The sequence below is a fragment of the Pistacia vera genome, unplaced genomic scaffold (assembly GCF_008641045.1).
Source record: "Pistacia vera cultivar Batoury unplaced genomic scaffold, PisVer_v2 Contig312, whole genome shotgun sequence".
In the NCBI taxonomy this organism is placed as follows: domain Eukaryota; kingdom Viridiplantae; phylum Streptophyta; class Magnoliopsida; order Sapindales; family Anacardiaceae; genus Pistacia; species Pistacia vera.
The window spans coordinates 672575-685733 of NW_022196127.1; the positions used below are offsets into that span (position 1 = coordinate 672575).

The 13159-nt window shown below is 34.7% G+C and overlaps 1 protein-coding gene across 1 annotated transcript; it reads right to left on the bottom strand.

The window, feature by feature from the left end:
* Positions 1–1446: 1446 nt before the first annotated feature.
* Positions 1447–3671, bottom strand: LOC116136371 (probable indole-3-acetic acid-amido synthetase GH3.1). Its single transcript, XM_031422085.1, has 3 exons — positions 3273–3671; positions 3053–3154; positions 1447–2829 (listed from the first exon to the last, which is right to left on the bottom strand). Exons 1-3 carry the CDS (start codon positions 3581–3583, stop codon positions 1452–1454), a joined length of 1791 nt encoding a protein of 596 aa, XP_031277945.1. The 5' UTR covers positions 3584–3671; the 3' UTR covers positions 1447–1451.
* Between the last annotated feature and the right edge of the window lie 9488 nt (positions 3672–13159).

Sequence of the window (13159 nt, forward strand, 5' to 3'; positions counted from 1 at the left end):
TTCAGCCGCCTCTTTAATTTCTTGGAACTATATATAAATTTGATAATGAGGCACCTAAAGTGTGATTTCTCGAATTCTTTTTATGATCAGTTTCTATGTTCAGATGGTTTTGAACTTTTGAATGTTATGATTAAATTTTGTTGTTAGGGTTTATACTTACATGGTGACATTCAAAGATTTACTTTTAACACTTTAGAATTCACTTTGAGGGACATTAGCGACCTCTACAGGTAAACTTTAGTTTAAGCAAATATTAATTAGGCCACCGTCCTTAAAGAGCTAATTTTGAAAGTCAATTCAGCTAAAAAGCTGATTGAGTTGAGTATCTATTAATTACTTCTTTTATATTACTCTATAGCATGTGACCCTAAGTTCCTATTGGCTTACCGTGATGCAGCAGCAGTAGTCCTGCCGACTGCCAAAGATATTTGCCAATTAAACCAATGGTCACTCCTATTACTGACTGTGAACTCATGTTAAACCCTTTTTACTCTTTTACTATGACTATCTAGTGGAGGTTAACCCCATTAAACCAATTGATGTTTATTTACTGAGTAAAACTTAACTAAATGCTTTATATTGAACGATAGAAGAAAAGTTAAAATTAAAGAGATGCTGTAATGGTGAAGGTGATAGAGAAAGAGTAGGAGCAGGAGTTAAAAAGGGCGACAGATCCAAGACATAGATACCCTTTGAACATATTAAATAAGTTAAAAATGAAGAAGCTTTTCAGTAAATATATAGTCTTTTAACAAAAATAAAATATAATAAAATGAGAGCTACAGAATAAGGCTGCCATAGCCACAGGAAAAAATTCAACCTACCCACATATATATAACGTATGCATCCACCAGCAAGAACCCTCGTGATATGCTTCCAAACAAAAGACTTGAACAGAAACCTAGCAAGGAAAACAGATCAAACCATCCACACCACACAAATTAAAACCTAGTAATAACCAAGGAATATATAGCACGTGCGCAAAAATCCACGCAAATAAAGCCTACAGACAACGAAGAAATACACATTCGCAATATAAAATTTTTTATTTATAGCATCAAAAGTTTTTACAACGATGCCACTACATATGAAGATAAAAAACAAGCTAGAGCTTGTTATTGACATACACACTTTAAAGGTCTCTTTTTCCTTAACTTTAAGAAAGTTAAAAGAAAGAAAAGACATGGAACGATACCAGGATAAGAGACATCCTTTAGACAATTACATCATGCGCACAGAGAGATTATACGAACTTATTACACAAACACAAACCCTTGAAATTTCAAAAGAAGCTAAAGACACTTTTAAAAGCTAAAATCCAACAAACTAATATTAATTAATAGAGAGAGAGAGAGAGAGAGAGAGAGAGAGAGGTAGAGGCTTCCCTGTATCTGTTTGGCCTCACTAATTTAGCTATTAACTTTATTCCTTATCAACAATTCAACATGCAATTAATTATGACGTCGCTCTGGGGTCCAGTGAGGCTCACTCGGGCTGAAATGCACCGAGACTACTCTCGAGTCAAGCAGTTCCATGATGGGAGTGAAACTAACACACCTTGGCACCTTGTACTGGTTAATTGATGCACCCCTTGAAATTGCGTAGTCCATCAACTCCTCAAATGTCCCATTCTTCACTATCCTTATTTCAAGCGGTCCAATCGAGTGGTCCGCGACGCGCCCTTGTCGATATACGGAGTTCAACTTCTCTTCCATTGCTACGCAGCATTTGTTCAATACCTCATCACTTGGTGAATTAGCTGGATCCTTAACGAGTAACTCCCAGTAAATCACATAGTGACCGGGGATTGTGGTTGTGTCAGCAAAACTTGTGTACTCAACAACGCCAGTATTGAACTCCTTCAGAAGTAAGGAAGCATTATCTATGGCGTTTTGTAACTCAGCCTCGTCGGTTTTGTCCGAATCAATGCTCAACAGCACGTTCTTTCTCCTTATGAAACGAAATTGTGGAGCAGAGTTATAAAAACCTGTCACTTTGAGAATGTCACCAACACGGTAACGGCACAAGCCTGCATAGGTTGTGATCACGAGCTCATATTCTTCACCAACTTGAACTTCCGCAAGATCAACAAGGCGAGGAGGTGCGTCGCGAGAAGGAGCTGGAGAGTCAGGTTCGCGTGGCATGAACTCGAAGTAGGCCATGTTTGGCATGATAGTGTAGGAAACCTCAGAGGGTTTGCACATTGGGTTAAGGTTTAACCCAAAGTAGCACTCAGATGAAGCATACATAGTGCAAGCCATTGGCAAACCACCACTATAATATTCAAGCGTGGGAATGTACTGAGCCATAGCTCCTGTGACAATCACGTCGAGATACTTGGTGTTGGGCCAAATTCTGGTAATGATGCGTTCCCAGTTCTCCTTTGAGCACTCTTTGGTGATAAATTCAGCGAGTTCTGGATTTGGTTCTAAGATTTTTCCCATACGGTCTCTGATTGAAGGATCTGTCACCTTAGGGTTTAAGGTTCCTGTAGAGATGTCGAGGACAAGTTCCTTCCAATTCAGTTGAAGGAATCTAATGGCCCTGAGAAGGCCAGAAGCGAACACTGCACCGACTCGAAGAACTTCTTCGCGCATGATAAGACCACAGAGCATCTGGGTGAACATGCTCTGGAAAGAGTCAGGGCAAAGAATGGCCTCGTTGGGACTGGTGTAGACATTGAAAGGGTCATATGGCCTGGTCTTGAAGTGGTCACTCTTGTAGTAGCTTGTGAGCACCGGACGTGCCACGAGCCCACTTGGGGTCCTTGTTTCTGCCTTAATGAACAGAAAGTACAAGCCCTTCCCTCTGTCCAGACCCGGCACGTAACTGTCACATTAAGAACAATATATCAAACTGGGTTTTAATCAAGAACGAATTTTCCATTACACCAAGAAACAAGAGGAACCAAAAATGAAAATGGATTGTCAAGATATCTTGCAAAAAGAAATAATAAAAACCAAAAAAAAAAAAATGTACATAGACTTTCAAGTGGCATGAAATATATTACAATGAAACAGAAAACTAAAAAAGCAAAGGAAAAACTACCCACAGGTTCATAACCGGCATGAGAAGACTGTATAATTTCTGGCGACGATCCAACTCTTCATGAATGGTTGGCATCAGTTTTCTTTCGCCCGCCGATGTCCCAGAACTGCAAATTTCACAATATTACCAACCAAAATGACAAAACAGACAAAAATAATTAAGAGATGACTAACATATTTCTTTCTTTCCTTTTTTTTGTAAGTAACGATTGATACAATTCTCACCTAGTGAGGAACTCAGAAATAGGATGGGAAGACAGTATAGGAGATCGGTCACCATTAGCAATACGTTGGATCACAGGCTGAAGATCCTCATAAGTAACAACAGGAACTCTTGACTTGAAGGTGTCTCGGTCTGTTGCACCTTCAAGTAGAAATTGGCGTAGGTACTCGGTGTCAGCGTTTCGACTGAGTATCTCGCCCAAAACTCTCTCCTGAACGGAGTGACAATTTGTTGTCATCTCTTCAATGAACTGAAGTGCCTTTGAGTCTTGAGCACAAACGGGAGGACCAAGGGGAGCCGAGAGAACAGCCATGATCAAGACTAGAAGAGACAAATTAAGCAAAGAAAAGAAGGAAAGGGAAGAGACAATAGAGAATTTGAGTGTTCTTAGGCGAAAAGGAGGAAATGTTGTGGTTCAAAATTTAACGACAGAAGCAAGATTTATATAGTAAGATTTGCTACATCAATGTGCACGTCATCATTGTCCACGTAGACAGCCGGAGGGGGTATTAGTATTGCAGGTTTTGGAATGAAGCTCATAGGCCGTTCCTGATCATGGCGACATGCCAAATATTTTTGTCTGGGAAAAGCCCTACACCTTGGGCCTACACACGTAAGGTTTGCTACATAAACCCGACATATGGGGTCCACGTGTTTGGCCATGTCAGCAAGGGATTGTTTGGATCTAGTCGTCAGCCGGACCACGCTGCTATTTTCTAGAGAGTCTGTTGATCTGAGATAGCGATGGGAAAGGTGCCGGCTACATTGTGAAGGAAATGGATATTGTGTTGCATCCGAGGAAAAAAAAATAAAATAAAAAATAATGGCCTTAGACTTTGAAAAATCTGACGTAGCTAGGCAGGAATTTTAATATAAACAAGTTGATGGTTTTTATAATTAAAATGATAATTAGAGAATAAATAATGAAATAATAAAGATAATTATGTTGGCAGCAATCACGTGGACATGATTTGATATTTAATTAGGATTGATATGGTTAGAATTTATGTTATGTACTTATTCTTGGTGTCGATGCTCATGGGTGAACAATATTTTATGATGAGGGTTGGTGAGCTTTTGCCTTAGCTTTTACATCATGACAGTTGCTCTACATGAAATGAAATGCCATTGTTTTCTTCACCATCTCTTCGGAATGTTTCTATATTAATAAGATTTTCAATTATATTTTATACTGTCATTGAGATTAACATTGACATTAAAGGAATCCAAAGGATCTTAAAATTAATTTAATGAGATTGCTAGAATATTATTTATCTCATTTGTTTAGCACCGTTAATATTATAATTTATATCTATAATATACAATACAACATTAGGCAGAGATATAGAGAGAGGAAATCTTCTATTATCTTCTCTGTTTATTTGTTTCTTTTTTTGCACCCCCCCTTCTTTAATTTCTTACCCAAAAAGTAGGAATCATCAAGGATGGTCCCGTTGTTGCAATTACTCACCAGTTTCGTTCTCTGAGGAAGTGAAAGTGGGGATGTAGAAAATCTTCGTCAAGAGAGATAGGTTAGTTTCTCTTATATATCGTTATTTTTATTATCCATATCTCTCTGCAAACTTTGTTATTGGAATCAAAGAGACGAAAAACTCTCAAGTGCATTGTTAGGGAGAGCACACCCAACTCTCATATTAATTCATATATAAGGTTCTTCTGTGCAGTGAGAGAATAATGAAAATTCTAAGTTATATGAAATTTCTGAAACAATGAATTTCCTTTCCACCTCACATACCACTGGTATTTTATCTTTAGAGAAAGCAATAAACCATAAAGACGTACTTGGTTGTCTTGACCGAATTGTGATAGTTATTCAGTGTTATTAATACTTTGATTCCAAAAATGGGAGCAAATAATCGTGTACTAACAACAACTTTAAGTGATTATATATAGTTGTCCGCTCATTTTTGGGATGGACGGCAACTTGCTTCATAATAGCTCACCAAAACAGAGCAATGCAGATGGGACCATGATTTCTAGCGATAGAGAATACAGAAGACTTAAGTTGAAATCGGAGATCCATGAGAACCCCACACACACACACTGCTCAATCAAATCTACATCTTTTTTAATGAACTAAACATTTTTGTTCATATTAGATGAAAAAGTTTAAATTAATTCACACGTAATTATATGTTTCACTACTTAGATAGTAATGAAATTCGGTCTAAAATTGATCATAAAATTGAAGATCAGATAAACTTTTCAATGGTCATCTCTATTAGGGTTTGAGAGAATTTAAACTCATGAAACCTGTTTTTATTCTTTTATTATCAAGCAATTGCTTAATTATTTCACTGTTGTCGCAAAAGCTTTTTTAGGTGATCAAGAATTACACAAATAGTGTTTGCCATATACACTTTCATTTCATAAGGATTAATTAAGCGTTTCTTTTTGCTTCCACCCCGCTCCTGCTACAAAGAATAATTATTATACAGTCTCTGAACAAAATCTGAAAATCAAAATTAAGGGAACGACATTACTCATAAACTATACGTCTCGTTTAAACCAAAATTACAGCATGTGAACAATTAATTGTGTCGTACGTCAAAATCTATTCTTTTATTATATGTCTTTAATTATTGTCTATTATACAAATGATGCAGTCTTTATCCAATTCAATTCAACTGGGACCAAGAAAAAGTTATATTGCATGTTCATAATTTTTTTTTTTAATGCACAGACATGCATTTTTTTTTTCACGTAATTAACAAATTAGTCCCTTTCGTTGCGCTTTACACGTGCCATTTTCCAACACCGTGAGCAGCAGACAGCCCTCTTTTTTTTTTTTTTTTTTTTAAAAAAAAAAAAAATGTTTTTGTCTCTCGCTATTTGAATGAAGAACTGTTTTAATTACCTGAGATAAAATATAACAAACGTTATTTTCAGTCATTTCATTCACATATAATTGTGACAAGGCCCTAAGTAAATCTATATACATTATTTACTCGAATAAAACGTGAACCATGAAAACATTTTGTCTCACGAAAACACCATATGCTTGGTTTTCGGATTGAGGGACCTAGAAGTCTAACAGAGAATATTTGAACTAATCAAAGCAAATTAAAACAATCGTTGTATTAAACTAATTAAACAATTAATTCGCCGACAATGCCATTGCTTTTAGTCATTTTTTTGAAACAATTTTAATGGGAAGTGACCTTTCAACTGCTGCCCAAAAGAAAGCCAGGACATTGGCATATGAAAGACCTCAAAGTTAGTAATTTGATTAGGAAGTTAATTACCTTTGAAGCTTCAAAAACTGAATTAAGTATTAATATATATGTATTTCTCTTCTGTTCTGGGTTTGACAAAGGTACATGAATGTCTGATAACTTATTGTCTGGCCTGCTTCTTGTTGCTATATCATGAACATATGACTGAGTAATCTTCCTGATTTTTCACGCAATTGACTCTTCCTCTTCTTCATTTTTTTTTTTTTTTTGTTGGTAGGTCGTCGGAGAGAAGTAGACGGTCAATCTTGATATATTTATTAATTTCTTCGCAAAGACTTTATATCCATTATGCAATTGGTCTGAAGAAACGTTGGTCAGAACACGAGTTTGAATTTTCCTCTTTGCTTGTAAGAATAGAGATCACTAGACATTACTTCTATGTCTAGACGTAAATCTATTTCAACACTGAACAACCAAATACTAGAGCTTACCCACGTTGGCGATTACCAAAATTATTTTAGACAATCAGCACATAAAGTTTGGTACAATTTGAATAAAACAAAATTAAGAATGGCCAAAAAAAAAAAAAAAAGACTTTCTGGTTTCTATTACTACTACATTTTATGTTTCCCTATGAAACTGTTATCTAAAATCATCCCTTATAATCAAACATGACATTTTTAATTTTCAAAAATAGAATTTACTCTTAGATGCTCTTCATTAATGGAAAAATTTACCATGTTCTTTCTTTAGAAATTTTGATTAGCCCTAACGCACTCAATCATGCTTTTAAGCCCTTGTAAACCACATCCACATACATATCCACTGGAATGGGATTCAGAACACGTTTATTCCAGATGTCTCTCCTTTATCGGGTCACCCATACTGTAAATAAAGTGAATCCACTGGAAATTGTACGTTCAATTGAGGAAAACTTTAGCTTAACTAGATGCAACTAATCCATCGTTGTTGCCCATGAAACAAACAAAAACACTTTATTTCAATAGGTATCAGTTTCACGCTAAAAAATTCTCTAATACATGAGCAAAATGGAGGGTGGTCCCAAAGGTTAGGCAGATACAATGGAGAGCAACCTGGGTAGTTGGTTTCTTAATGTTTCACAAAAACTGATCTTAAAGAGTTACAGTCGTACAAGTTTGGTCACTCCAGTCCTTACCTAGCTAGTGATCGATGAAGCTGCAAACTTGAAGATGATCTCTTCTTAAAATCACGCGTTGGATAATTAAGTGGAAGGGTCACAATCAGATTATCTTATTGTTTGGATAATTTATAAAGAAATTAGTTGTGTAATAATTGAGGTGGAGAAACGAGAAAAGAAAGCGAAAGTTGGTAATTCAGTAATATTTTTGTTATGTCTAAAAAATATAAGGCAGAAGTAAGATCATGGGTGTACCCACAGCTTGCTTTCATTAGAATAATGGGTGCACGTCAGGCCAGTCAGAAGCTGTAATGATCCCATGTATTCAATCCCTGCTCTAAATCGCGTAAATTACTCTGGAAGGTGGACAATGTGATATAAAGAATGATTTGCACGAATAATCCCACCAACTTACAGATTAAATGATCATTACCTCAATGCATCCCACTATAAATTGAGAGCTACTCCCTCATTAAGGGGATTCGCATATTTTGACATTTGATTAGCTACTCTCTCTAGGATTTTCAGCATTGATACCTTGTAATACCATTGTAAAGTCAGTCCGCTAAAAGCGACCTGACCCTTATCATCAATATAAGCATCAGTGGACGTAGGACTTGTTATCTTAGCATTCGAACCACTTTAAAAACTCATTCCCATTGCATTTACTGTCATTTTTCTTTACATTCACGTGTGTCTTTTGGGTCAGCTCAACATTTCACACGTGTATTTCGTTGGTGTAAAAATCACCCATAAACAATTTTAAATCTACTTTGAATTCTGCAGCTATAAAGAAATTCTGTTCTTCCGAAATTTAATTACATCCATGCACGGCTAAAACACAAACACAGACGTTATGGCGTTATTAATGTTTTAAGTACATAAGATGATAAATTGTAAAGAATGGACGCTGATAATGTAGAGTTTGTTTGGTCTTCTAATGATTTCTATCACTATCCCTGCAAGCTGCTATCATGGATACGCACATGCGTTCACCTCTCTGGCATACACTTCCTCTTTCTTTTTCTCGTGTACCCTTTTTATCTTTCTATTTATAGCATTGCGTTACTTCTCAGCCCTTTCCTTGCACGAAAAATGATGCATATTCATGGATCACGTTTGGTTTTGCAAGTGATCATCATACACAGATATAGACAATAATGTGTAATGTCATCCAACATACGTAACTTGGGGAATTTCACTGTACATTGTCCACTTCATTTTAAGATAGAAAATTTAATAGATAGATTAGGTGACCAATATATTTATTCAGTAATCTGAATGAAATCTGACTTGTTCAAAGATATTGGGCAAGGATTGTATATAGATTCAATGGATGTGTAGTACTGGCAGATGTCCACTAAAACAAGAAATCAGCGTTACTATTTTTGATGGATTAGAGTTTGAAACAAGCGAAGAGTTATAGAAATACAATTACTTCATGTTGGGGGGATGCATGAATCACATTTACGTTTCTTTTCATGTACTTATTGAGAATGACAGTTGAAGGTAGATTTATATTGTGTGTGCATTTATATGGCAAATTCCAACCAAGACATCACTCACTCTTGCATTTTCTAGCTCATTGTTTGTCATTTGATCATATTAATCAAGTAATCAATAGTAATTAGCAATTGATCATTGCAGTGCTACAAGCCCAAAGAAGAATGTAAATTACAATATAATAGGTGACTCTAAAGTTCGAACCCAATAACTCAATGAAGGAAATAAATATTTTTAACCGTTAAACCAATCTTTTGGGGTTTAGAGAAGAGAAGAGATTGCTAATAAGTTTATCCCCCTCTCTCTCCCTCTTTCAACCAATATATTATTGAAGGGACAAACCTATGCAAGTAAATCTCATCAAATATGCATTTATTTCAAATTTCTTAGTCAATTATGATGATTATTACTTATTAGATAGCAAAAGTATATGATTAAATTACTGTACAATGGTAGACATTTTATTTTAAGAGCTTTTTTAAGTATGAATATGATAAATATTAATAAATTAGTCAATCAGTTAATATTAGAGAATATAAATTAATTGAGTTACTTTATGAATATGTCGTAAGTGGTGTGTTAGAATTGAACTTTTATGTCTAGTACAATGAAAAGATGGATTAAATGACGTATTCTTTGTTCTATTATTGGACTTGGGTGTGTATATATACAAAATACGATCTATCAAATCTTAATAATGTGTGCTATATATCTTCGTGTAAACAAGTTAGTTAGAGACGTGTCATACTTGTTATTTCCAAAACCAATAATGAATGAATGAGAAACAAAAATTTCAAATTAATACAGGATCCAACCATCTAGGAATTTAGAAGACAGTTAACAAGCTAATTGAAAGCAATGTCGGTGGATTTTGTTCATTTCGGTCAAATCAAAGCAAATGCATATGCTATGGCCACTCAGTTCAAAGGATCACACGGGTATGAATTTTGTTGTGAAAGATGACCTAAATCATCAACACTTTGCTATAATTTTGTTGGTGGTTCATCAATCCTTTTGCAGATTTGGTCAAGATTATTATATTTCTTGTAGACTAACTTTGCACGCCTATTATAAGACTTCTTGTAGCCAGGGGGCGGACCCAGCCCCTTGGAGGGACTACCCTCACATTTAAAAAAAAAAATTGTTTATATAGACCATAAAAAAATTCTATTCTATTAGTATATGTATATATATATCTAAGTTTATCTTCGAATTTAAAAAAAATGAGAAATATTATATATATATATATATATCCAGACTCATAAAAAACTTACTATTAATATATATATTTTACACCTACATCATATTAAAAGTTTAAAACTCTCTTCACTCTTTTCTACCTCCATCTGTTTTTTATGATTTTATCTCTAAGATTCTTTATTCTCTCTTTTACTTTTTCTATGTTATTCGTTCTTAAAATTTTTAAAGACTAAAATTGTCGAAGCTTTCACTCATCAAGGCGCCACAAGTAGCTTCGTTTTATGTTTTCTCAATTTTAGGTATGTGTATTGCTCATTTAATTTTAGTTTATTTTAAGGTTGAATCATGCTTATTTTTTAGAGGTTTTTTATTCTAATTTGATGAAAAAAGACATAGATCTTGTGAGTTTGTTTTGTGTTTTGTGTTTAAGAATGTTCCTCCTTTCTCAAATTAAACATTAACTATATTTTACTGAACGTTATTCTTCACCCTTCACCCAACGCTTTCCTACATTTCAAACGTCACCGTTTAACTGCTTAAAATTATTAAAGAAGTTTAAGTTATTATCTATGCTTATACTAAGAAAATTTCCCCTTTTTTATTAATTCATATTAAAAGTCAAGGCAACGTTGACTTAATTTAAGTTTTGGTTGACTTTAACTTAGGCTAGGTCTGATCAAAGTCATGAAAATTTATACTATAATCTTTGAAAGCCCAAAAAAAAAAAAAAAAAAAAAAAGGAGAAATAAGAAATTTATGTAGAACACTTTTTGTGGATTGTGATTGTTAAACTCTTTTAATTATATTGATTTAAGTGGATCGTTAGATTCCCGTGGTCTTTTGCTCTTTTTAATTGAAGAGGTTTTTCCACGTAAAAATTTTCTTGTGTTTCCTCATGAATTGAATATTATTTTCAATATAATTTGCTCAAGGTTTTGTTTCTCATAGATTTATTCAAGTGGTAAAGTATTGTGTTGTTGCATTATTTTCTTTTAGATTTTGATATTATATTATTTCTTTTGCTTAAGGTTTAGTAATTTTTTAAAATTTTTCACTAGTTGTTTGACAAACAATGACGGAGTCATGGAGGCCATACCTGAGCAAAAATCTTGGGTCTGCCATTACATGTAGCCTTATCCTTTTTTTTTTTTTTTTTAATGATCGGGGTGTCTGTGTTAGTTTGTGCCCACCTCAATCAATCTCCCAAGATCCTGAAATTACTGATTAAATAAGAGCTCTAGTGACTACCCTTATTAGCAACTGTGGGGACTCGAATTCTGGAGACCATGTTAGATCATTCTCTTACTCTTTTACCCTTAAGGAGATTCAAACTTGGAAAACTATGTTAGATCCTTCTCTTACTCTTTTACCATCAAAGATTTGAACTTGAGAGACTATGTTAGATCCTCCTTTACTCTTTTACTATCAGGCCATTCCAGTGATGGTTAGTACGAAGAATTTGCCGTCTAATCACATGTTACTTCACAAGCTTATGCGCTTAGCCTTTTTTTTTATTTTATTTTTTTCACATTTGGAAATTGAGAGTAGGATGTGGTGGTATGCCCGATCTAAAGTAGATTCATTTGCAGTTTAATTTCTTTAAATTAACATCACTGTTAATTTAATTAATGAATGATTTATAACAATACATGTGATTTCTCAACCACCAATATAATTATGCTAGTTATGTTATGTAGCAATTTTACTTTATTAGCTTTGCCTACCGTTGGTTTCCAGAGATCCTAGGTTTAGCTAAGTATCGCAATTTTTAATTTAATATGCACATTAGCTTGTAATTGTAAAATGTTCCTTCGATTGGGAATGGAAGAACCATGAGATCTACATTTGTTTTGTTGGATCTACATAAGCAATTAGGTGTGAATGGTGACCTGGGTCTAAGAAAAGAAATCCAGCAAGCTCTCTATTTTGGGGCTGATCCAATCCTAAATGGGCTCATGAAATTCAATAATAGAGTCCATCTCGTAAAACCTAAATCAACCCTGTCTGGATTCATTCAACACTGCATGACGGGCTAAGGAGCTTGTTCCTTGTTTGGACTCAATTAATAAATGGGTTCATCGGATTGGTTTACATCTCCATTCTGAACTTGGAAAACAAAAAAGAGGTCCTTATACATTGACAATTTTACAAACCAATAAAAATTGGTTTAAAAACCAATTTTAATAACTTTATCTCAAAATCTCGATGAGAAAAATCACAATTGGTTAGCTCACAATTTGACTGGCAAGACAAATAGCAAACAAACAAAAACTATTTAAAAAATGACCAATTAAGAAATGTCATGTAGGAATTATGAGAGAAAATTTATAAGATAAAATTGTAAGTGTACTATTACCCTTTTACAAACAGCTAAAGACGGTCAAATTATGTGCCATTGATTTGGTTTCGTAGCAGAAATTTAGTGATACTGACTGCATTTATTGGACGGCACATTGAACGGCAATCATTGGACTTGCATTTGGGCCCAATTGTCAACACATTGGCCCGACCGCGGTTGTATGTTAAACAGGCTTGGTGGGCCTAAAGGTATGATGATTGACAGGATGGGCCTATCAACCGTTCGTGAGGTGGTGATTCTCAACGGACGGTGTCTAGTCTAGGAGAGAACTCAACACGCATTCAGTACTCTACATTATGATGATTCATCCCGTACCAGAACTTATTAGAAGGGATAGCTCCAAGTACAAGGAGGAGTGCAGCAGGAAGCAGAAGGTTATTAACATTCCAATTAAGCACCTAAAATTAGTATCTTTATTTAATTGCTGGCATGTTACATTACATTGATAGCAACAGAAGAAACAAGTAATAA